The sequence below is a fragment of the Strongylocentrotus purpuratus genome, unplaced genomic scaffold (assembly GCF_000002235.5).
Source record: "Strongylocentrotus purpuratus isolate Spur 01 unplaced genomic scaffold, Spur_5.0 spur5_contig_866, whole genome shotgun sequence".
NCBI classification, from domain to species: Eukaryota; Metazoa; Echinodermata; class Echinoidea; order Camarodonta; family Strongylocentrotidae; genus Strongylocentrotus; species Strongylocentrotus purpuratus.
Window position 1 is genome coordinate 550,524 of NW_022145575.1, and position 24,168 is coordinate 574,691.

General features: G+C 39.0%; 1 protein-coding gene across 1 annotated transcript; it reads left to right on the plus strand.

Annotated features, from left to right (window-relative positions):
* Positions 1–4,730: 4,730 nt before the first annotated feature.
* Positions 4,731–15,883, plus strand: LOC115919818 (glycoprotein-N-acetylgalactosamine 3-beta-galactosyltransferase 1-like). The gene is made up of 3 exons (XM_030974185.1): positions 4,731–4,868; positions 8,754–9,433; positions 14,879–15,883. Exons 2-3 carry the CDS (start codon positions 8,810–8,812, stop codon positions 15,335–15,337), a joined length of 1,083 nt encoding a protein of 360 aa, XP_030830045.1. The 5' UTR covers positions 4,731–4,868; positions 8,754–8,809; the 3' UTR covers positions 15,338–15,883.
* Positions 15,884–24,168: the final 8,285 nt, after the last annotated feature.

The following is a 24,168-nucleotide window of genomic DNA, read 5'->3' on the forward strand; positions in this document are numbered from 1 at the left end:
CCGAAAAGTCGCTCAGTGAGGGGGGGGGGGTACAGAGCACATTTTTTTTTTTTTTTTTTTTTTTTTTTTTTTTTTTGCTCCCGAAATTTGAAAAACGCGCCGGCCAAAAATTCGCTCAGTGGGGGGGGGGGGGGGGGGGGGGGGGGGGGGGGGAGGTAGTAAGCACATTTTTTTGGGCCCCCCTGGATCCGCCACTGGGCTTAGATCTAGACCTATGTTTTAGATTTTTAGGACTCTCTCCACGCCAGAGTTATGGGTCGCTGGTCAAAAAGTCTGGATATGATTCTGAACTAGTATAGTAGATCTACAGTATTGCTTGGAATAAAGTAGACACTCTCACACTGTGTCACGCATGACTGCATGTATTATCCGTCTTTGGTGTGACTTAGCAGTCCTAGAGCCCGAGGTCTAGAGTCTAGTGCCAAAACTTTCATCAGTTTGCTTTTCTTATTTTTCTGCTTTCTTTTAGTTTAGAGCAGTTGTATATTCGAGTTAGATTTCCCTTTAAAGCCATGCAGCCCACGAGTAGGCAAATGAGTAAACTTTTTTGCTTTAAATGACGGATGCCCCATGCCTAGACCGAAAACTTCAGTCTCTCTAATCGTCGGTTGTTCCACTGAGACTACGTCTGGCTCCACTAGACCTCCGATTATAGAGACTGAAGTCTGGGGACCTCTTTCTGTGAGGCACTGTACGGAACAAATGGTTCGGTTCGACCGGACCGCGATGAATGAGATATGCAACGAGATTTTCACTCTTTACATCCTCATAACTGCTGCAATTATAACACAAATTAAAAATAACATATATATAGCTTATTTGACTTACGATAGCTTGCTCATTTAGATCCTAAATTAATGATTAATCCGAGAAAGTCTCGTCGTCAACATTATCCGTCTTGGTTTTAGTTGATGAATATTCATTTTTTCTTTTCGAACGTCCAATAGCTACCGTAGCTACTTACGAGTCGGCCCGGCTTGACCAACGAACTCCCACGAAACGAGTGCTCTGATTGGCCATTGGCTATGTTTTGGTAGGTGGACCCGGAAATATATCGGCCGCCGGGTAATATTTCGAATGCATGAACGTACTGCTTCGCGGTTCTGAGATACAAATTGGATAATTCATATAAGTAAGTCCGTAAATTATCCATTTAATATTAAGTTATCAAATTTTGATAACTGTAATTAGGACAAATGACATACCGACCTAATTTACATCTGATTTAGAAATCAGGAAATTAGATCTAAATAAAGAAAATCGGGGAGAAAATGTCGTGGACGAAAATATGTACATAGCCACCCCCACGGTACGAGATCTCTGGGTTGCCATCTGTTTTGGGGAATGACAACAAATGTCAGTTTTATTAAAGAAATGACCCAAATCAGATGGTTATTGCTGTCTACCCCATGCCATGCATCCCATCAATCAAGACCCTACATAAAAATACATATATGGGATCATACATTTCAAATCTTGTCAGCAAGTGTTGAAAGTCCAAGCTCACTATCACTGACATACATTACAGTAACATAGAGTCTACATATCAACTTTTCAGAACGAAAAAAGTAAGAAGTATAGATTTATGTACTTTTTGTAAATAAATTAGGTAATTCTAGGACTTACCCATACTGTAAATTTGCAGGAGAAAACGAGAGTATTCAGGAGGATGATACTTCATGCAACGGCTTTTTCACTCTGAATTAAAATACATTACATACACATCGCATAGTGCTTAGTCCCCTACGCCTTGCCTTGAGTACTGTATGTACCTGTACACACACGTACGTACACAATCCCGTTTGAAATAGCTAGATGCGAGCATGTATAGTCTTGATCGATATTGCAGACCTTGGTGCGTGTTAAAGGGATCCGGTAACTTTGTCTCAGATTCTGAAAACATATTCTGGATTTAGCTCATGATGCAATGATAATTATAAACCTTTAGGTCAGTCAGGAACCCCGTGACTTTTACAAGCCGATCGCCCGTCTGATTATCAAGATATTTTTGATTGGAATTACAAATTTTGAAAACCGTTCGCCTGACGGTTTTCATAACACTACAGTCTATTGGGGAAAACGAGTATGGTAAAACCGGTCACTCAAAGATTTTTTATTTTTGAGGCACTTTTTGATCATTTTGAAGCGCAATTTTTTAGGGCTTCAATATTACATCATATCACTGACACTGATAACACGTAAGGCCGTGTATCTCAGATTTAACATTGTTAAACGATCCCTTTAAGATGGTGCACAATCTGTAAATTGGTCCACTATTAATATAATGACTAATGACATTTGAGGGGGGGGGGGGGGAGTTAATTGTTCCCTATTTTCAATTCTGACAATTGCCCTATTTACTTTGACTTATGCTCATATTAGATGTTGTAGTCTTTACCCTATTATTATCTTGGAAAAAAATTAGGTTATTAGCATATGGGCGTAAATCCTTACGTAATACCTATTGTTCAGGGTGGGATGATCTATCATCCCCCCTGAACAATAGGTATTACGTAACGATTTACGCCCATGGTTATTAGAGACGTCATAATGACGTCGTTATAACGTCTTTCTTACGACAAAAAATATCTTGGAAAAAAAGTCTTTAAAAGAGGTCACAATGACGTCGTAATATTGGAAAGTTAGTCTTTTAAAGACGTCGTAATGACGTCGTCGATACGACAACAATTATCTTGGAATAAATAGTCTTTAAAAGAGGTCATAATGACGTCGTAATGACGTCGTCAATACGACAACAATTATCTTGGAAAAAATAGTATTTTAAAGACGTCATAATGACGTCGTTATCACGTCGTCAATACGACAACATTACATTGGAAAAATTAGTCTTTTAAAGACGTCATAATGACGTCGTCAATACGACAAAAATTAGCTTGGAAAAATAGTATTTTAAAGACGTCAAAATGACGTCTTTATGACGTCGTTTATACGACAAAAATGATCTTGGAAAAAATAGTCTTTTAAAGACGTCATAATGACGTCGTCGAGAAGACAAAAAATATCTTGAAAAAATTGGTCCTTTAAAGACGTCATTATGACGTCGTTATGACGTCGTCAATGCGACAAAACTTATCTTGTAAAAATAGTCTTTTGAAGACGTCATAATGACGTCGTGATTACGTCGTCCATACAAAGACGTCAAAAATGATCTTGGAAAAAAATAGTCTTTTAAAGACGTCATAATGACGTCGTCGAGAAGACAAAAAATATCTTGAAAAAATTAGTCCTTTAAAGACGTCATTATGACGTCGTTATGACGTCGTCAATGCGACAAAATTTATCTTGTAAAAATAGTCTTTTGAAGACGTCATAATGACGTCGTAATTACGTCGTCAATACAACGTACGACGTGTTTACCACTTTACGACCAATTTATGACGTCTTTAAGACGTCAGTCTGCTATAGTCTATCAAAATGTACAAAACGTAAAGACTGATCGAACTAACCCACTGCATAAAACCTCAATACAGTAAGTAGCTGAATATTATGTGAACGGGTATCGAAGCCTTCTGAGGTTGTCTGCAATATCATTGATAGGCGATAACGCTTGACAAATTCAAAATCGTTATAGATCTAGATGTGAAACGGGTCCCCTCTCTCCACTATTACGGGACGTTCGGGAGCTAGTCTTCTCATCAACTCTTCATAGCGATCTCTTTGTCGCAGAAAATCAAGCTGGTACGCCATGTTTAGTGTGCATTTAGTCCAGACCTAAACTACCCCCTGCGGGAAACTAAAAAATGGGGAATTTAGTTCGCACTTTAGTTCGGGGTCAAGGTGAAAACTGGTATCGGAATACCGAAAGTTAAGCCTAGCTTAAGTTTGCAAGTTAATACGCCGCTAATCTGGACTTTAGTCTCAGACTAACTTAGTACGCGCTATCAGAATACCACCCTGTATTGCCAAATAAATACATGCATTTTTTTTCTTGTGAAGGGGCCTTGCATAGGGGCAAAGATAAGTTTTTACCCCTCCGTTTTTGTATATTTTGTATTCTTCAATGAACTCGTGCGGTGTCTACTCATCGCGCGATCCCCAAACTACGGTCGAAAAGAACGGACGCGGGGCCGGGGTACAGAATTATTTCTCAGCTGATTTCGCGACATCGAATCGGCGGACTAGAATTCTATGGTAAGCTCGGGCTCCGGTACGGTACGGTCGAGTGGGCGTGCTCCGCTCCCCCCGCCCCCCCCCCACTCAGTGTTATTTAGGGTACGCATATGCGTGTTCCACGCGACCCCCCCTTTTTAGCAAAAGTCCGGTGTGTAAAGTCAATACGGGTCGACCTTTTTCTTTTGTTATACGAGCCTTTTTCAGCACCCCCCCTTTTCAGCAAAAGTCCGGTGTGTAAAGTCAATACGGGTCGACCTTTTTCTTTTGTTACGAAAGGACATTTTGGTAACACGCATGCGGTACGTTCGTTCTCGGAGTGGGGGGGGGGGGGGGGGCGGGTGCTCCTCAAACCCTAGGCGCGCGCTGCCAGCCGGATACGTGTAAATCATTCTGTTTGACTTGCTTGGAGCGTGCATGTATAGAAACATTTCATTTGAAGTGAAGTTGGTTCGGCTCAAGGACACCGGACATGGCGGCCGTCAAAGGGAATACGAGGGGATTCATATGGAATTTCTGCTTTGGATTATTCTTCGGATGTTGTATAACTTACGCCACAGTGAAATTTTCAAGGCTGAACGAGCTTAGATCTCCGCATGTGCAAAAATTTGATTCAGTCTCAAACAACGGGGAAGCGCTGCGGCAGCCCGATGGACATGTTATTGTGGACGACACGAACCGAGTGTTAGAAAGCGAACTGAAACATTTTCAAGATTCTCACCATCATAATTTTGTGGGTAAGACTAAGACTAACACGAGAGTGATATGACGGAAGATTTGCTCTAGAGTAACTGAGCCCTTAGAATCTGTGATTTCTTAAAGATTGAATGACTTCTTTTGTTTATTTAGCTTTAAAGGAAAAGACCAGACTTCATAGTCTAGACCTGCGATTGAACTGTGAAAGAAACGTTGTGGAATCGATCAGAAAAAATTAATCATCTAGCATAATTAAGTATTGGTGTGTAGATCTAGATTCTACTGCAAGGTTCTGAGGTTCTGGAATCATCAAAATGATAAATGATCATCAAAATGAAAGTTACAAGCACTGTACACCAAACTACGCGACACGTGCGCGATATCTATTCGGTCCAGATAGAATAATTTACCAAATAATATGCCTAGATCTAGACCCTATATCAATTAGATCTAGGTCTAGTAGGGTCTAGATCTAGGCGGTTTCCCGGCAAAATTTGTATCACGTATTAGATCTAGTCAAACATATTCTTTCACATGATTGGTGATATTAGAGCTTCCATTTCATTTTGAAAGGGGGGGGGGGGCGTTTCCAAAACTGCATGGTCTAGGTTATGAATTGTTATGAATATGAAGAGAATGCTCAGTCAGACATTAATATTAAATGACCGTCCAAATCTAAAACTAAAAGTTAAAACGGTCTCACTTTGTCACAAGTCACAACCCTTGATATCAGATAGAAACTGAAGCTTTCGTTTCGGTCGAGTGCTCAGTGCAGTGTCAGTTTTTTGTTGTGGGTCGGTCTTTTTTTCAAGACAATGTGCCTCCTTCAGGCTTCAATACTGAAGATTCTTACAGATGCCGTATACAATGTACCTGTACATGTACATCAACTCGGCCTGATTGGGATGTGCAGGTGGACGACCAGGGTTCGCCCTACTCTTATACGAATAGTACGGTGGGTTCTTAATGGCAAGGATGGTGACTCTCGTGTACACAGGGCCTCCATTTAACGTCCTATCCGAAGGATAGAGTGTTTTCCACTACCTGTAGGGTTATGTAGCCTGCGTCTATGAAAAAAAGGGAGTGGCACGTTAACACACAAGGCAGGCTTCAGTCGTCCGTCTGGGTGGGTCACGGTGGGATTCGAATCCGAGATCTGTGGTTTAACAGGCAGACGCTTTACCGACTGAGTCAACTCGCCTCCCTATTCAGTGGTCTATTCATTATCATAATTCATATGGCAATAAGTCAAATTTGACTATCACTATCACCATTCACCAACTGATTTTGTTTTTCTTCTAAATATGAACTTCATGCCCCGTCTTACTCAAGACAAAAATCCAATTGAATCCCCATTGAATGTCCCCATTGAATCCCAATTGTCAATTTGGAGTAAATGGAAAGTGAAACAATGGGTACCCATTGAAACCAATTGGCAATTGGTCCCCATTGAAACCAACTGGCAATTGATTTTAATGGGGACCAATTGCCAATTGGTTCTAATGGGGACCAATTGCCAATTGGTTTCAATGGGTACCCATTGTTTTACTTTCCATGTACTCAAAATTGCCAATTGGTATTGAATTGGGATTCAATAGGGGCATTCAATGGGGATTCAATTGGTAAATCGATCCAGTTAGAAGAACCAGTGATAAATTACTGATACTTCATAATCGATATTGGCAACTGTCCACTAATTAGGTACATGTACATGTATATTCCAATCTCATTTGCATTAACTTCATCACATAGATCATTTGAAGTGAATTCAAGAGTTACGTTTACAGTGACACAGGCTCGTACACATATATATACTAAATATGCATGTTGTTTCTTGGTTAGTAATCATATAATCAATATATCTATTGCTAAAACGTGAATGTAATTGTAACATGATTAGACAAAATAATCTATTGGTTAATAATTGCCGAAGGAAAATAGAATAGAACAAATCATGATAAATTTATTTTTCTGTGACACGTGTAAAGATAATGAATATTCATGAGATTCCTAGATTTGTTGGTTTCTATTGGTTTCTGTTGATTTCTATTGGTCCTATTGGTCCTATTGTTTTTTGTTGGTCTTATTGGTCCTAATGGTTTCTATTGGTCCAATTGGTTTCTATTTAGCATTGGTCCTATTGGTTTCTATTGATTTCAATTGGCCCTATTAGACTTTAATGGAATTTCAATTGGTTTCAATTGGACCAATTGAAGTCCAAATTAAGGCCAATTGGTCCAATTGAAACCAATTGGGGACCCATTAAAGTCTAATGGGGCCTAGGCCAATGGGGCCAATGTGTCCAATTTGTCCAATGGGGCCAATCTGGACCAATTGAAACCAATTGGGGACCCATTAAAGTCTAATGGGGCCTAGGCCAATGGGGCCAATGGGGGCAATTTGTCCAATGGGGCCAATCTGGACCAATTGAAACCATCTGAAGTCCTATTAAAGTCCCATTGAAACCTGTTAAAACCTATTGAGACCAATTGGAACCAATTGGAACCAATTGAAACCAATTGAAACCAATTGAAATTTCAATTGGTGTTCAATTGGTTTCAATTGGATTTTAGTCTTGGGATATAAAGAGTTACGATTGATCCGACTCAATGGCATGTCCTCCAATCAATCTCAATACAAGTTAATACAGTCTCCCATCTCTTGTACTGTACATACATGTACAATGATACATGTATAGTTGTGATGGATATCAATCACAACAAGTTTAGATTAATGATTAATCGCAATGTTTACAAGACAGGGCCCAGATCTACACCAGTTAAAACACATACCGGTAGTACTAGTAGTGGGCTCTCATGGGGAATTTGACACCATTAAGGTGTTTACCTATAAATATGAACAGCTGTTGGCACTATAGTGACTGTACTTTCGTATCCACTTTTGACCCGTAACTCCGGCATGGAGCCTACTAAAAGTAAAGCATACCAAAAATCAAATAAATGTTCATCATTTATTCAAATAATGGTCACGATTTAAAAGTCGTTATGTTTCTTACCTGTTTCGTGTCAAGTTTCTTATATCTTTTGGAGTATTTTCCTAAAAACCAAGTCATTATAAACAATATACACTTTCTTACAGGTTTCATGGCTAACCGCTGCACAATTACAATACAATTGCATACCGTATGGTATACCGATGAAGGGGTGCGTGAAGTTAGTGACCGTAATAATGGTCATCGTCGTCATAAGGTGGATTACTAATAATAGGGATCTGAGATTACAGTCAATAACTTATGGTACAGTATGCAATTGTATTGTAATTGTGCAGCCGTTTGCCGTAAAAACCTGTGAGAAAGTGTATTATAATGTCTTCGTTTTTAGAAAAAATAACAAAAAAAACAAAGAGATAGGCAAATGTATGAATAGAAACAAACAGGAAGACGTGAAAAGTTATCATGAGGAAATGATAAAAGGATATAAAAAAAAAAGGGATTATTATGGAGAAAAAAATAGAAAGGGAAATGATAGAATGATAGAAACACAGAATAACATGGAAAGATAGAACGCTATTAGATATACTGTATGGCAGAAGGATGAAAACAAATACGTGTAAATTATGAATTAAGATCTAGAAGATATTTGAAATAGAGAGGAAATACATAGGAAATTAGTTGAGTTTTGTACAGTGGTGTACAAAAGTTCACAGAATAACATAGAAAGATAGAACGCTAATATGACAGAAGGATGAAAACAAATACGTGTACATTATGAATTAAGATCTAGAAGATATTTGAAATAGAGAGGGAATACATGTACATAGAAAATCAGAAGAAAATATGAAAGAAGAGGTAGTAGCTCTATATAAGAGATCACAGGAAATACAGGAATATAAGATGGAAGAAAGATTAAAAAAATAACATTAGGAAAGACATAAATTGTTACATCACTTGTTCTTTCAAACTGCAGGTCAGGACGCCCTTGCACAAGTTCTTTACGACAAGGTACGTGTTTTGTGCTGGATAATGACTGGACCTCAAAACATTGATTCAAAGGCCGTTCATATCTTTGCCACGTGGGGGAAGCGTTGCAACAAGGTCATATTCATCTCTTCTGAACCATCGGACAAGGTCCCCATCGTGAAGGTGGCAACTAAAGAAGGGCGCGACTTCCTCTGGCAGAAGACCCGAGGAGCCTTCCAGCACATCTACGACAACTTCCTGGACGACTATGACTGGTTCCTGAAAGCAGATGATGACACGTTTGTCATCGTGGAAAACCTACGCTACTTCCTGTCATCGTACACCCCCGATACGTCGATTTACTTTGGCCACAAGTTCAAGTGCTTCGTCATGCAGGGTTACATGAGCGGAGGGGGCGGTTACGTGACCAGCAGAACCGGTGTTAAGAACCTGGTGGAGATTGCCTTTAAGGATCCTTCCACATGTTGGGGCATGGACAAGAAGGGTGGTGCGGAAGATGTAGAGATTGGCAAGTGCTTTGAAAATGCTGGTGTTGTTGCAGGGGATTCGAGAGATTCCTTGGAAAGAAATCGTTTTCATCCGTTCCAACCTGAAGCCCATCTTGATCCTAAAGGCCTCCCGGATTCTTTTTGGTACTGGGATTATATCTATTATCCACGTAATGAGGTAAGTGATTTTCACGAGGTAGTTAAAACCTAATAGCTTGTTTATAGTCTTATAGATATGACGCAGCAAAAGGAACATCCCTAACCTCTGCATGTATAGAATAAAGAGGTACCGGTACTCACAATTGCATGAACAGTGCTAACGCGTTTTTTAGTATAATGACATCAAGTGTAATACGTTTCACATTTCTGTATTTCATAACACAGATATCAAGTGCTGCATACACGCAAGTTCTTTGTTGTGTGCAGCTGCTATTCATTTACACGTTAAAAGAAGTGGCAGCTTTTTTTTGGTGGTGGTTTAATGTGCCATATCTGAAGTTCTGAACAAGCCTCAAAAGGGTTCATCTCACTGATGTTGGTAATAACACTCCCATTAACGGCTAATTAACACTATTCATAAATCTGTGAGTACCTCATTATTCTATACATGCAGAGGTTAATAGCGATGTAGTTGGCCGATGTTGCTTTGCCACCTTTTATATGAAGTAATCTCGAGTGATTCCCAGGCAATCCCAGCAATCCTGGAAATCAAGGAAAATCTGGAAAATGAGTTCCCTTTTTACAGTCAGCTATAAATAGTCGGGACTGTGTCAGAGACTGAGAAAACTCACATAAATCAGGAAAAAGTCAGAAATCAAATGGACCCAAAAGAAAGTAGTAGACAGTCTCTTTTATTCTGTCTTTAGTTAATAAGACACATAACAACTGGATGCAGATGTTACAAATTGGTAAAATGATTCTGAAATATTGAAACTCCAACAGGGAAAATAATGGGAAAATCAGAGAAATCGGTAATAATAGTTTGTTCTTATTTAGCGCTTTTCAGGACCGAAGACCCTCTCAAAGTGCTTTACAGATACATGTATATTATTACCCCGGTCATCTGATTCAGGCTTACCCGCACACAACAATGCATGCACATTCTCCACTCCATAGGGAGCGTTTTAGCCAGGAGTAAATTGGTTGAGTTCGGACGTGTGCTGGTGGTGCTCCGGTAAAGCGGTCCATCCACCTGCTTTCCGGGAAGCAATTAATAATAAAAAATATATCTTTTTCAAAAGCTCAGTGTATTGAGTCTTTTGGGATCTTTGATTTTTATTTTGGATCATCATTTTATAGTTTTATCATCGTTTTTTAAATCTTAAATTTGTTTTTTGGAAAAGGATTATTATTTCAAATCATCATAGCGTTGTTTTTGTCATCAAACTTCAAAGTCATAGTAACAGGCGTATACGCTGGGAACGCATCCAACAAGTCTTATCAACGCGCAGCGCAACAAAGTCAGCTGTGGCTCAATTTTCAATTGTGACGTCATCAGAGTTGTCTTCGTGACGTCACCTGAATATCCTTTACTTGAATATATATGCTAAGATATGCACATTTATGTTACTATTAATATGAAATAATATAAATAATATAAATAATTACATATTAATGGATTTGTGTAGATATATATATCCATGTATGCATGTTATAGATGTATGCATTTTGTTACGCTTTGTACTGATGTGTGCGTTGGGTGTGTTTGAGTGCTGATAATATTAATATTATTTAGTTAACAATTCGGTATTTATTGTTTTTTATTTTTCCTGTTTTACGTTAATCATAATTTGCTCTTGAACCGGTTGGGTGAGTGGTACATACGCGGCATTATTTTACTTGTAGGCTCTGTATAAGCTTGGCTTGTTAGAGCTTTTGTGAGTAGTGTGCCGCGGGGTTTCATATCCTTAAACTGCTGGCGAACAGAGCAACAAGACCAAGCTTTATAATTGTTAGGTTTATCCAATAATAGTTTGTCCAATAATGCCGAGTTTGTGCCACGGAACTTAGTCGGACATTTCGATTATATTCTTTTTATGTCATACGTCTTTATCTTTTTTATATTTTAGTCTACCTTGCTGATACCTCCTCAAAATATATATGATAGACTATCATTAATTCTGCTGCATTACCATATATGGTTCATAATATATAGTATTATATACATAATTTTTGATATACATTTTTTTTCTTTCTTTCTTCCCCGTAGCATGAGAGTAATTTTAATTGCTTCATTCTTGTAACTAAGTGAAATGTTATTCGTTATTCTATAAATGTGTTAAGTGGGGGCACGCAACAAGAGTCCTATCTCGCACCCCGGGGCAACGTGTCTGACACAGCCGGTTGTAGCAACTACTTCGAAGATCAAGATTAAGATTAAGATTGAGAATAATAATAATTTAGACTTAGACTTAGAGTAATATTAAGATTACGATTAAGATCAAGACCAACATAACATAATGAAAATGCCCAATAGAGCAGCATCCCAGAGCAATTCCGCTGAGGGACCCCTCTCACGACCGGCCCTGACGGTGCTATCATGGAACGCCGAAGGTATATCAGATGCCAAGGAGGAAGTCCTTGCACATATGTGCAAACAAATGAACTGCGATGTGCTATGTCTTCAAGAGACTCACCGCGGCAGCGACAATCCACGGCCCAAGATCAAGGGTATGAAGCTTGCCATCGAGCGGCCACATCGCCAATATGGAAGTGCTATCTTCACGAACGAGAAGATCAGACCGGAATCTACATCCTATACCCACAATAACGACATCGAAGTGCTGAATGTGACAATCAAAGGACTAACGATCTCCTCCATCTACAAGCCACCAAACATAAGTTTTTCGTATCCTTCCACCACTACCAATAGGCATATTGTAATTGGCGATTACAACAGCCACAGCACGCAATGGGGGTATGATACCACTGGAGATGATGGAGCACTAGTTGAAACATGGGCCCAAAACAACGACCTAAAACTAATCCACGATCCAAAGCTCCCAAAGTCTTTCGCCAGTGCCCGCTGGAAGAGACGTTACAACCCGGATCTAGTTTTCTGCAGCAGGCTGCTTGCTCCCACCAGTCGTAGGTTTGTAGCTGAGCCGATTCCAAGATCCCAACACCGACCCATCGGCATTCAACTGACTGCAGTTATCACACCAAACAAGACCCCGTTCAAGCGCAGGTTCAACTTTGCTAAGGCAGACTGGCCTGCTTTCACCGAACACCTTGATCATGCCCTAACACATCTCCCTGCAGATCCAAAGAACTATGAATCCTTCATAGATATAGTCAAGAAGGTGTCACGTAGACATATTCCAAGAGGCTGCCGCACGACATACATTCCAGGCATCGATGAGGAATCAAGTCAGCTTCTGGCAAACTACACCACAGCCTACGACACAGATGCCTTCTCAGAGGATACCATCAACCTTGGAGAAGAGCTTATATCAAGGATATCTCAACGACATAGGCAGATGTGGCAGCACATGATTGAAACAACAGACCTAAGACACAGCAGCAGGAAAGCGTGGGCCACCATACGCAAGCTCGGAATTGACAGCACCAGAGCTCAACAGCATTATAATGTTACGGCTGACGAAGTAGCAAATCAGCTGTTGAAAAATGGAAAGGCCCCCAAGACGACTAATTCACACAGGCACAAACTACCTGGAGTTGACCAGAACATGTCTCTTTTCACAAGACCTATTTCTGAAGAAGAACTACAGAAAGGTATCTCCACGCTACACGTCAACAAGGCGGCAGGCATCGATGACATCAGATCGGAGCAGATCAAACACATGGGCTCTGTAGCACAGAAATGGTTGCTAGACATGTTTAACAACTGCATCGAGAACACCTGTGTCCCAAAACAGTGGCTCCGAACCAAAGTCGTCGCTATCCTCAAGCCAGGAAAGGACTCAAACGAAGCCAAGAACTTTCGACCGATCTCGCTCCTGTGCCAAACATACAAGCTGCTTGAACGCCTTATTCTCAACAGAATTGGGCCTCACGTTGACAGCCAACTGAACTGTGAGCAGGCAGGTTTCCGACCAGGAAAATCCACCACGGGACAACTTCTCAACCTGACCCAACACATCGAAGACGGTTTTCAGAACAACCTCATCACAGGTGCAGTATTTGTGGATTTATCTGCGGCTTATGACACTGTCAATCACCAAAGGCTACAGACAAAACTTCATGACATCACAAATGACCTCAAACTCATCAGATTCATTCAGAAGATGATGCAGAACAGACGCTTCTTTGTCGAACTTGATGGGCAGAAGAGCAGATGGCGGAAACAGAAAAACGGTCTCCCCCAGGGTGGCGTCCTGGCGCCAACACTCTACAACATCTACACTGCTGACATCCCTTCAACAGAGAACACTCGAAACTTCATCTATGCAGATGACACCTGCATCACAGCCCAGCATAGTACCTTCGAAGCTGTTGAACTCCATCTCAACACAGCGCTCGCAAGCCTTTCGGAGTACTACAGAGCAAACTACCTACGGGCAAACCCATCCAAGACTCAGGTGTGTGTTTTCCACTTGAAGAACAGGGAGGCAAAGAGAGAACTGAAGCTAAAGTGGAACAATGTGCAACTTAACCACTGCGAGCATCCAGTTTATTTAGGTGTAAAACTCGATCGTACTTTATCATTCAAGAAACATATCGAGAAGACAATAGGCAAAGTAGAATCTCGAAATGCCATCATCGGGAAGCTAGCATCTTCACACTATGGCGCTGACCCCAAAACTGTACAAAGTGCAGATGTTGCTCTATGCATGTCATCCGCAGAATATGCTTGCCCAGTTTGGAGCAGATCAGCCCATGTGAAGAAGCTTGACACCACACTCAATAACACTTATCGAAAGATAACAGGCTGCCTGAAACCAACAAAAGTTGAGGAGATATATCACCTCGCTGGCATTGGATCTCCTAACCAAAGGCGCACTAACACCTGCCTAAAGGAACGGATGAAGCAGGCGACAGATGACAGACACATGCTACACGGATACTTACAACCCCACAAACGACTTATATCCCGACACAGCTTCCTCGATTCTGTCCCACCACCTGAACAGAATCCTCCACCATCAGCCAAGCCCGTACTCATCAAAGGTCTTAACCTGAAGTGGCCGGAGTGGCAATGCATAAATCGAATGCGGACGAGAATGGGGCGGTGTAAGGTCAATATGGCAAGATGGGGCTATGCCCATGAAGGAGATACTCTCTGCGACTGCGGAGAGACTCAGACGATGGACCACCTCTTGCAGTGCGGCGGAACGGGTTGCACAGATGAAGACCTGTCCCTTGTTAATGAAACGGCCATTGCAGCAATCGAGCGATGGAAGAACTTAATTTAATTTAGTTTACTTCTAATTAAGGAACTTTACATAACTATCTTGATCTAAGGAGACACGAACGAACGAGCCAGGAGTCATTGTTACAAGCGCACACTGGCTAATCTATTAACCACATTAGCTTTTCGCATCCAATGGGGTATGAAATGCTTAAAACCCTGTCACTCTGATATCATGATATTGCAGTATTGCCCCATCCATCTACACATCATTTTTAATTTTTTAATATAAATTCTTCATCCTGTCTGCAGGGTTTTGAAGGATGCTGTTCAGATTACTCTATAACCTTTCACTACATTCCACCTGCCGCTCTGTACAACCTGGAATACCTTGTTTATCATCTGCGTCCCTTCGGTGTCGGAACGTACCCATGTCCAGCCGATGTACCTAAAGAGATTCTTCAAGAGGCGCGTTCCAGGCAGCAATTGCCGCAATCGCAAGAACAGCCTCTGGATGATCAGGAGAGGAAACAAGTGGAACAAGGGAAAGAAAAGTCAAGCCAAGAGAAACAGCGGGATGAGGCTCAGGAGAAACAAGAGAGCCAACCAAAACAAGAAAAGGAAACAAACTTTGATAATGGAAGGACGGACCTTGAAAAACCAAAGGAAACGGAAGAAAAACCTGTAGAAATAGAAAAAGAAATTGTAGATGTGTTAAAAAATGAAACGAAGAATGTTGGAATAGAAGATAAAAAGGACTCTGTTAGGTGATCAAGGATTTGTAAGTGAGATTATTAATAAATTATTGATTTGAATCTAGCTTAGATCTTTAAAATATTTATTGTATTGCAAAAGCACTGTTTTCTTGCAAAATCTACTAGCATTTCAGATCAAAAAGCAATATTCCGGTATCCACTACCTATTTGTGGTGCAATTGCTATGCACAACTCAGCAATGTACATGTATATTCATGTCATGACTTCTGTATTTAAAGTTCTTGCATAAACTCATGGTAAAACAAGTGTTGTTTTTCTCAGAACGCCTGAAATTTTGCGACAAAACTGTTTGATTATACTGTAGGTGTATGTGTAGACAGTATATCAATCTGTGATTCTTTCATTTTCAGACTTGTTTGTATTCAAATTGATTTGTTCATGGAAAATGGGGATTGGTGTTGATTCTAGGTAGAGTTGTTTGCAGAGTGTAGGCAACCACAGAGCTGTGATTTGACCTTCAAATCAATATTAACAAAGTCAATGGGTATTACGAATTCGATCAAATTTTACATTGAGTTCCAATGAATTTTCATTTGTATATAGTCTGCATATAAATATAGTATATGAACAGTGTTAATAGAGGCTGGTTCACGAGTGGTGTTATACTCAGCAACAGATTTTAATTTTGAAGCAACCGTTTTGAAAAAAATTCATCAAAAGTTGCTCATGTGTGGGTATACAGAGGGCAGCACACTGAGCCAACAGGTATAACGCTCCCTTGCGTACTATTGTCCCTTTATGCGTACGTCCGTACGGGAGCGTAATACCTGTTGGCTCAGTGTTCGTCAAGTTGCCTACTTCATGAATGACTATACCCATGCATATAAACATCTTTAACTTACAGGTTCAAATTCATTCTCAACTAAAATTAATTATGAAATTTTAGTCATGAAATTGGTTTCAAAATGCATCTAAATATGGCTGAGATGGCACCAAAAAGCATATAAGAATCCCATCTAGCTTTTCCCCCTTCCAGGGAACCAATCACAAAGGACTTTGTGCATTGTGCTAATCATGTGTGCACAAGTTCCCATTCCTCCAAAATTTCAATTTGTTTGTTTGCATTTTTTTTATTGTGGAGTTGATCACCCTGGTAAATATGAAAACTTGCTGAGCCGAAACTAGAAACACTGATAAAATGCCAACACATGTTTGCCATGCCAAGGGGTTCTTCTTTTGATAGCCCAATCAACTTGTACCCATATCCATAAAACTTTAAAGGTATAGACCAGTTTTGGAAACGCCCCCCTCTCCAAAAAATAAATGGAAGCTCTTAATACCAATCATGTGAAAGAATATGTTTTGACTTATACGTGATGATACAAATTTTGCTGGGAAACCGCCTAGTAATTGATTTGGTAAGGCGAGGCGTCAAAAATAAATATACCAGCCAGCGGCAGCTAACTGCATTTGTGCTTCCTGGCTGCATTTTTTAAATTAGCTCAGCCGGCTACCGCTGGCGGTAGGAAATGGCATTCAAAAGCATGCGCCGGCTGCCGCCTTTCGAATGGAAACCGAGCCTCAGATCCCAGCCTGGCGCTAGCCGGCTGGGTTAATAAGTGAAAAATAATTGCCCCAGCCAGGCTTCGGCCGTAATTGCAGCCTCGATGCGCCAATACGTGAGGCGGCAGCCTGCTGGTATCGATATTTTTGACGCCTCGCCTAAATTATCATATCTATCCGGCATGGATAGATATAGGGGAGTCCCATGTACATCTTTCTGTGTACAGTGCTTGTAGCTTTACCAAGACTAGGCCAAATTTCTTATCATTTTGATGATTCCAGAACCTTGCAGTACACACCAATGCAATCACATGACCGGGACTGGTTTATACCTTTAAGCTACCGGTAGTTGTAAACTAATTACATAGGCTATAGTCCATACTCCATAGTGGACAGGCAGACACTGCCTCTACATGTGTACCTCTTCTTCACATGAACAAGGTGCTATTCATAGTGGAACACAAATATTTATCGTTGAGGCTTGTCTTACAAATAATAAAAAATATTGCTCTCCCTGTGATCGCAATGAAACAATAAAATCATTGAGCAAGGTTCATTTTCATAAATCATTGAGGTCTGACCTACACGTATTTAACAATTATATTCGATTGAGTTTTAAAATAAACAAATGAGCAATTTAAGATAGAGTAATTAAAGTTATTGTTATCGTTATGGCCAAGGTCTGACCAAGCCTTTATTCTCTAGGCGCATTTTTACTGTCAAATACCTCATGTAAAAAAATTGTGATGTTTTGCGCTCCCGTTTACACTTGTGCGGAAACATCACCGACTGAAAGCTTTAATGTTTTGGTTGGTAATGCGCATGTGCGGTCTTGCCGATGCAAAATGCCTCTTCGATCAGCTGTTTTTACGCTGTGGCTGCTGCAGTCCAAGGACGACAGCTACAAGTGTATCCCTGCTCCTAAAGTCACGTGACAAACCTGTGATGTTTCAGCTGCCGCGAGTGTTTATACTCATCAAACATGCCAAAAAATCACACTTCGGTTTGGAATGTTTCGGGGTTGGCATTTTTGCCGGTAAAGCGTAGTTGCCTTGGAAATATCACTGAAACATCAGGGTCAGGCTCTGATATGGCATTTTGGGCGTGTTTGGATGCAAGTGTAAATGCCCCTTCTGATACATTTTTAGAAGTTTTTTCAGTGAAAGTTGGCAGAAAACAGATCTTTGATGTTCATCGTAAATTTGGTCAGGCACAATTTTTGGTCATTAACACATGTTAAATCTTAGAAGTTTCATTGCAATTGTTTGGGTTAACAGATGTTCAAATCCAATTAATAGCCAAGGTAACTCACGTATGCCAATACTTTCTGAAATAGGATATTCAGAAATCTGGAACCCTATATCAAATCAGATAATTTGCATTTGAAGGGCATATCATAATGCCACCATGATAAATGAATTTAAAGACTTTTCATTTTCTGAGGTAATAAATATTGGAAGTTTAATGGGCAAAAACATTTTACTCAATTTACTTTGTGATCCAGCATAATTAGAGTATATTAAACACATTATCATACTCTCCTACAGCTTTTTAATTCTTCAACACAATGTTACCACATGTAAATACAAAGTACATAATATGTACTTTGTATTAATATCTACATATTATGTAGATATTATTTTAGATTAGTTGGATATCTATTTTTACAATATATGTATATATCTACATGTAGTTTTTCATTGTTTTTCTTCTTATCATACACATGTATGTAAATTCTGCCATGGGCACTGTTTGTCATTTGCATCATATTTCAGCATTTCTATCTACAACGTACATGTAATGTACAGATATTAGTTTTTCTTACTGGGAGTACAGAATTGGATCAGTGTGTGTGCATTCAATTGGCTCACATATTTGAGTCATTTGATTGTTTTTTGTTACTCTTGTCCAGAACCTCTGATGGTGTACATTTCAAAAATGTGAAATTTTATTTGTAAGTGTACTGCTTTGTTGTAATGAAAGCAAGTGCACGTAAGTTCCAAATTTTCAATCAAATTAAACGCACAAGTTCCAAGTGAAGAGATGCGGATATGTACTCTTGGTTGTAATTAGAGGTCACAAGAAAAAAGATCACATGTGTGTATATATATATATGTATCACTCACTGTTGTATGTAAAAGACATGAACAGATGCAATATTCAGAGGTATTTTCCACACACTTTTCTATACACAATCAGTGTGAAGTTGCTCTTCCAGCTGTTACTTCTAACAAAATCACACTCTATAAGGGCATTGATTTACACTGCAAGTAAAAACCGTTGAGTTTGATTTTTCTCTGCAATGTAAATGGCCTTTTTTAATGCAAATTCATAAGAGATGTTACCCATATCTCCTAGTCACAAAGTATTGATTTTTTGAATAGCTATTGTATTTTGAAAGACGGAATGCATTTACATTAATAGTTGTTGCTTTATTGAACACGCCTCCAAATTTGTTGTGATTGTAGTAGAGGAATGCATGAATATTGAATACTTCATTTGTGAACTGGGCCCTGTTTCATAAAACTTGTTATAAAAATAATATGGATATTTATCTAGCGCCAGTACGCGCCAGGCTCTGATGCTCATGGCGCATTACACATATTACCCTGGTTATGGCCGAGCTGTCAAAGTAACTAGCGCTCAAGTATCAGGTACTCATTCACACCTGGGTGACAAATGTAGATTAACGTCTTGCCAAAGGACATTAGTGCCACGGTGGGACTTGAACCCCGTACCTTGTGATTTGCAGCCGGGTGACTTATCCACTAGACCATAACACCTCTACAGAACGAATGCTAAATTTCTATGCCAAATCTGCTCTCAGCCGATCAAATGCTGTAGCATATAACAGTTATTGTCACTTGATATAAGGCCATTTACACACCCCTAACACTATTTTGAAAAACCATTGATTTTTTTGACTAACATTTACACTATTGGACAAACCCATTAAAAGCCGATAAAGTTTTCTCATACCAATTTTTTTGGCATGTGTTACTGTTAGCACAGAAGCGAGGATAGTCACGTAAGCAAAAATCAGTATCTTACTGAAGTTTGTATGTACACTGCAAAAGTTGGTGAAACTCCGGTCTGCGTTAACAAAAACTAAACACTCCAGAGATGGATTTTTTTAGATGGATTTTTTCCTGTTGTTTAACAACTACCGACGAAACACCAGAATGTGATAAAAATCAATGATTTTTGGTTGCAAATAAATGCAGTTTATAGTAATAACATGTTTTAAAAATCGGAGCCCAGGACGATTGTGGGAAGAATAAACATCTATTTTCCCACGGGATAGATTCCTCCCTATTGACAGGTCACAGGTGTTGCCTGGTTCTATTGATGTAACACCTTGTTGGTTGTTTAATCAGAATATTGATTCTTTACCAGGATGTCCATATTCAGTTTGGAAGGTGATCTTTTGGGCTGAGTAATTAATAGTATCAAATTAATTAGAGGTTACTAATCACACACAGACAAAAAATTGTTTACTATGTAAGGGGTTCCATATGTTGCTTTACACATTCAAAATATGGACGGGTAATGCAAAGTTTTGGTATAGGGTCATGAATTTGGTTCAAATGAACATATTGGAAGCATATTATGCGATTTTACAATATTCAATGATCGCTGTCACGATTGAAATCAAGTTTAAAGTGGTGAAATTGTAAATAATAAACCCTTCATGTTGTATACCTCCCTCTCAAGTTTGATATTACTTTAGCTTCAAATCGATGTTTTTTGACTAAAATCAACCAATTTTCTATTCCCGTTTGGAAATTATATATCAGAGCTGCATATTCCAAGATTTTCATGGTCGAAGCTATCATTGTACGACCGTAGGCACTATTTGAAATTTATCGGGAGCACTGATAAATTTGATATTTTAATTTCTCGAAATCCTTAGCGTTTTAGAGCCCAATTTTTCAAAGTAGTTTATTCTATTAACAGGTTTCACAATGGTAAGGCAAATTTTAAATTTCAAAATCTCACCTTGTTGAAATATTACCAAAACTTTGTATTACCTTTAAGAGAAAAATGTATGCATACGTGTATCTCAAGACTTGCCCATGCCCCGTTGTGTATAATGTATCTATGAAAGCAGTCTGCATACTTGACACGTAGCTGACTCAGAATGATGTGTGGGGACCAAGAGGCTATGTGTATAGTATGTATCCATGTGTTGAATGCATCCGGTAACATTGTCTCAGATTCTGAAACAAAATCCTGGATTTAGCTCATGCTGCAATGATAATTATAAACCTTTAGGTCAGTCAGGAACCCAATGAATTTTACAAGCCGATCGCCTGTCTGATTATCAAGATATTTATGATTGGAAATCGAAACCCAATTTTTGTGTTTTTCCAACGGTTTTCATAACACTGTAGTCTATTGGGGAAAACGAGTATGGTAAGACCGGTCACTCAAAGGATTTTACTTTTTTGAGGCACTTCTTGATCACTTTGAAGCTCTTTTTTTTTGTAGGGCTTCAATATTAAACCATATCACAGACACTGATTAGGGCCGTGCATATCAGATTTAACATTGTTAGATGATGCCTTTCAGGAAAAAAGGGATGTTATATGAACATACATGTAACCTCACATATCCCTGCATGTACATGTCCTTGCCAACTCTCCTGCTTTGTGCAGTATGCTGTTGCTTTCATGCAATGTAAACATACAATGAATAAATAGCTCTTTTGAATGAAAAACTACATCTTTTCAAAATCTAAGTATTGGTCAAAGTTGGATACCATAATTGTTTGCATTACCGACACATTGGCCAACTCTCCTGCTCTGTGCAGCATGCTATTGCTTTTATGCATGCATGCAATGTAAACATACAAAGATTTAAAAAAATCTTTTGAATGAAAAACTACATCTTTTCAAAATCTAAGTAATATTCAAAGTTTGGATACCATATAATTGTTTGCATTACTGTCTGATCCACGTATCAGACTGCTTTACCAACAGACTTCAACATTTTAAAGTATTTGTAGGTTTACTATATGTGTAGAGATGAGAGGGGGTGGGGCCCTCTCCCAGATATACAGTTTTCTGAAGTGTCCTATCCATCAAATCCAGCTATCCAAATAAAGTCGTGCAACCCCTTATATAAACCCCTGCTAATGCCATGCTGATACATGTTCATTTTGCTGAAGATATGGTTCATTTGCATTTCTCTTTAATCACAGAGGTCTTTTGAATAAAAATGGAATACTTACACTGTACAGTATTCATGTTAAAGTTCTGACAAATACTTCAGGGGAAACAAAGTATCTCACTTTAATCCAAAAAATGCTTGATAATGCGCATATTAAAAATGTTATAAGTTTACACTCCCTTGCTGTGGCATCATACTTCCCTCCCTCCACTCCAGAATAATTAATTTGTTTAAATAGAAAAGCCCTCTGCTTTTTCATCATTGAATATTGGCAAGGATGACAACATTTTATTTGTAAATGTAATTCATGATTACACAATATCACCACAAATAAAATTGAATAACAATGTACAGGAGCATGTAATGACGAATTCCTTGAATTATATTTGTTTTAGATATTAAAATTATGAAGTGTAACAAAACTGTTTCAATATTGAAGTAGAAAAAGGTTTTAAAGTCACAAATGTATAAGGACACAAATAGATGTAAATGTACATAATAATTATATATATATATATATATATCTTGTAAGTAACAGGCAGATTTCGAGTTTCATTTCCACATTTTGAGGAAACATACACATAATATACACTGCATTTAGAGACTCTGGTTAAATCTATGGACTTGATGTGGCTGTAATTGGTTTAATTTCCTGGGGGCCGTAGCCCTGAAAGTTCTAATACTATTGAGTCGCATCTATCCCATAGGTTTAAATACATACAGTCCAAGCAGATCCTCAAAATTGTGCAGTGTATATTTGATTCATACACAGTCTCTTAGTTTACTGCTTTTTCCATTATGGGGAAAAAGGCAAGAGTATAAAAATGGCACTGAAACAAGTTCTCTATTACCGGTATGGCTAAACTTTTTTTTACCCTTTTTTTTATGTGCATGTGCCTTAATATTCTACATGGCTGTACCAGGGGCGTACGCAGGATTTTTTCAAGGGGGGGGTTTTAAAATATTTTGCTCCCGAAAATTTGAAAATCGCGCCGGCCGAAAAGTCGCTCAGTGGGGGGGGGGGGGGGGGGGGGGGGGGGGGGGGGGGGGGTAAGCGGACACTTTTCTTTTTTTTTGGTCTCAAAATTTCAAAATTTGACATTTTTTTACGTATGGGGGGGGGGGGGTAAGGTCACCTTATTTAGGTTAGCCGTGGGTATAATTTTTTTTTTTTTTTTTTTTTTTTTTTTTAAAAAAATAAATAAAAATAAAGCCAAAGGGGGGGGGGGGTTTTAGGTTTTTTTAGGGGGGGTTTACATACATTAAAATACCAAAGGGGGGGTTTGAACCCCCAAAACACCCCCCCCCTGCGTACGCCCCTGGGCTGTACTATACATACAGTATATGGATGCATTTATATAAACAGTACATGAATGAACATATACATGTTCAATATATTTTTGTAGGATATAAAATTATGTTCAAGTTCAAGTTCAAGTTTTATTTCAATTCAAGTCCATAAAAAACATATAAGATACAGATTATATACAGTATGGAGAGCACTTTCAAGTACAGTTAACAACAAAACTATTCAAACACCTTTTAAATTCTATGTTTTTGTGGTTTTCGTAACTCATGAATGAAAGGTGGATTGGTTGAATTAGGACCTTTGTTGAATACTTTTAGATGTAAGCTTTTATATATTACATTCTCAAGAAACATAAATCGGGACAAATCAATGTTTCACATACATGTACTTGGAAATGTACAAAACTTGGTTAGGGTATGATAAATTTACATGTATTAACTGTATAACGGTATTAGAGATAGCCATACTGTACTCTGATTGTTGCCAAGGACCTTTTACCGAGTTTGTAGAACACCTACACTGGAAGTTTAAAGCACTTATCCACACTCGGCGATATTTATTTTATTTGCTGGCAGGAGAGATATGCATCACCAGTTTGCTATGGACTTGTACTGTATGGACCTGTTCACACCAAGGTGTCAGCCCATTATCACCCTGTTCACACTGAGAGAAAAAAATGGTTAGGATGTTACTGTCATGAGTGAAATTCTAGGTACCTCTTACCGTATACCCCTGATATAATAATGTAATAATTATGTCTTTTTATTTGGCCGTTATCTTTCACCATGGCCTACAATGTATCATGTTTTATCTTAATTATGAGTGCAAGCCTGCAAGGCAAG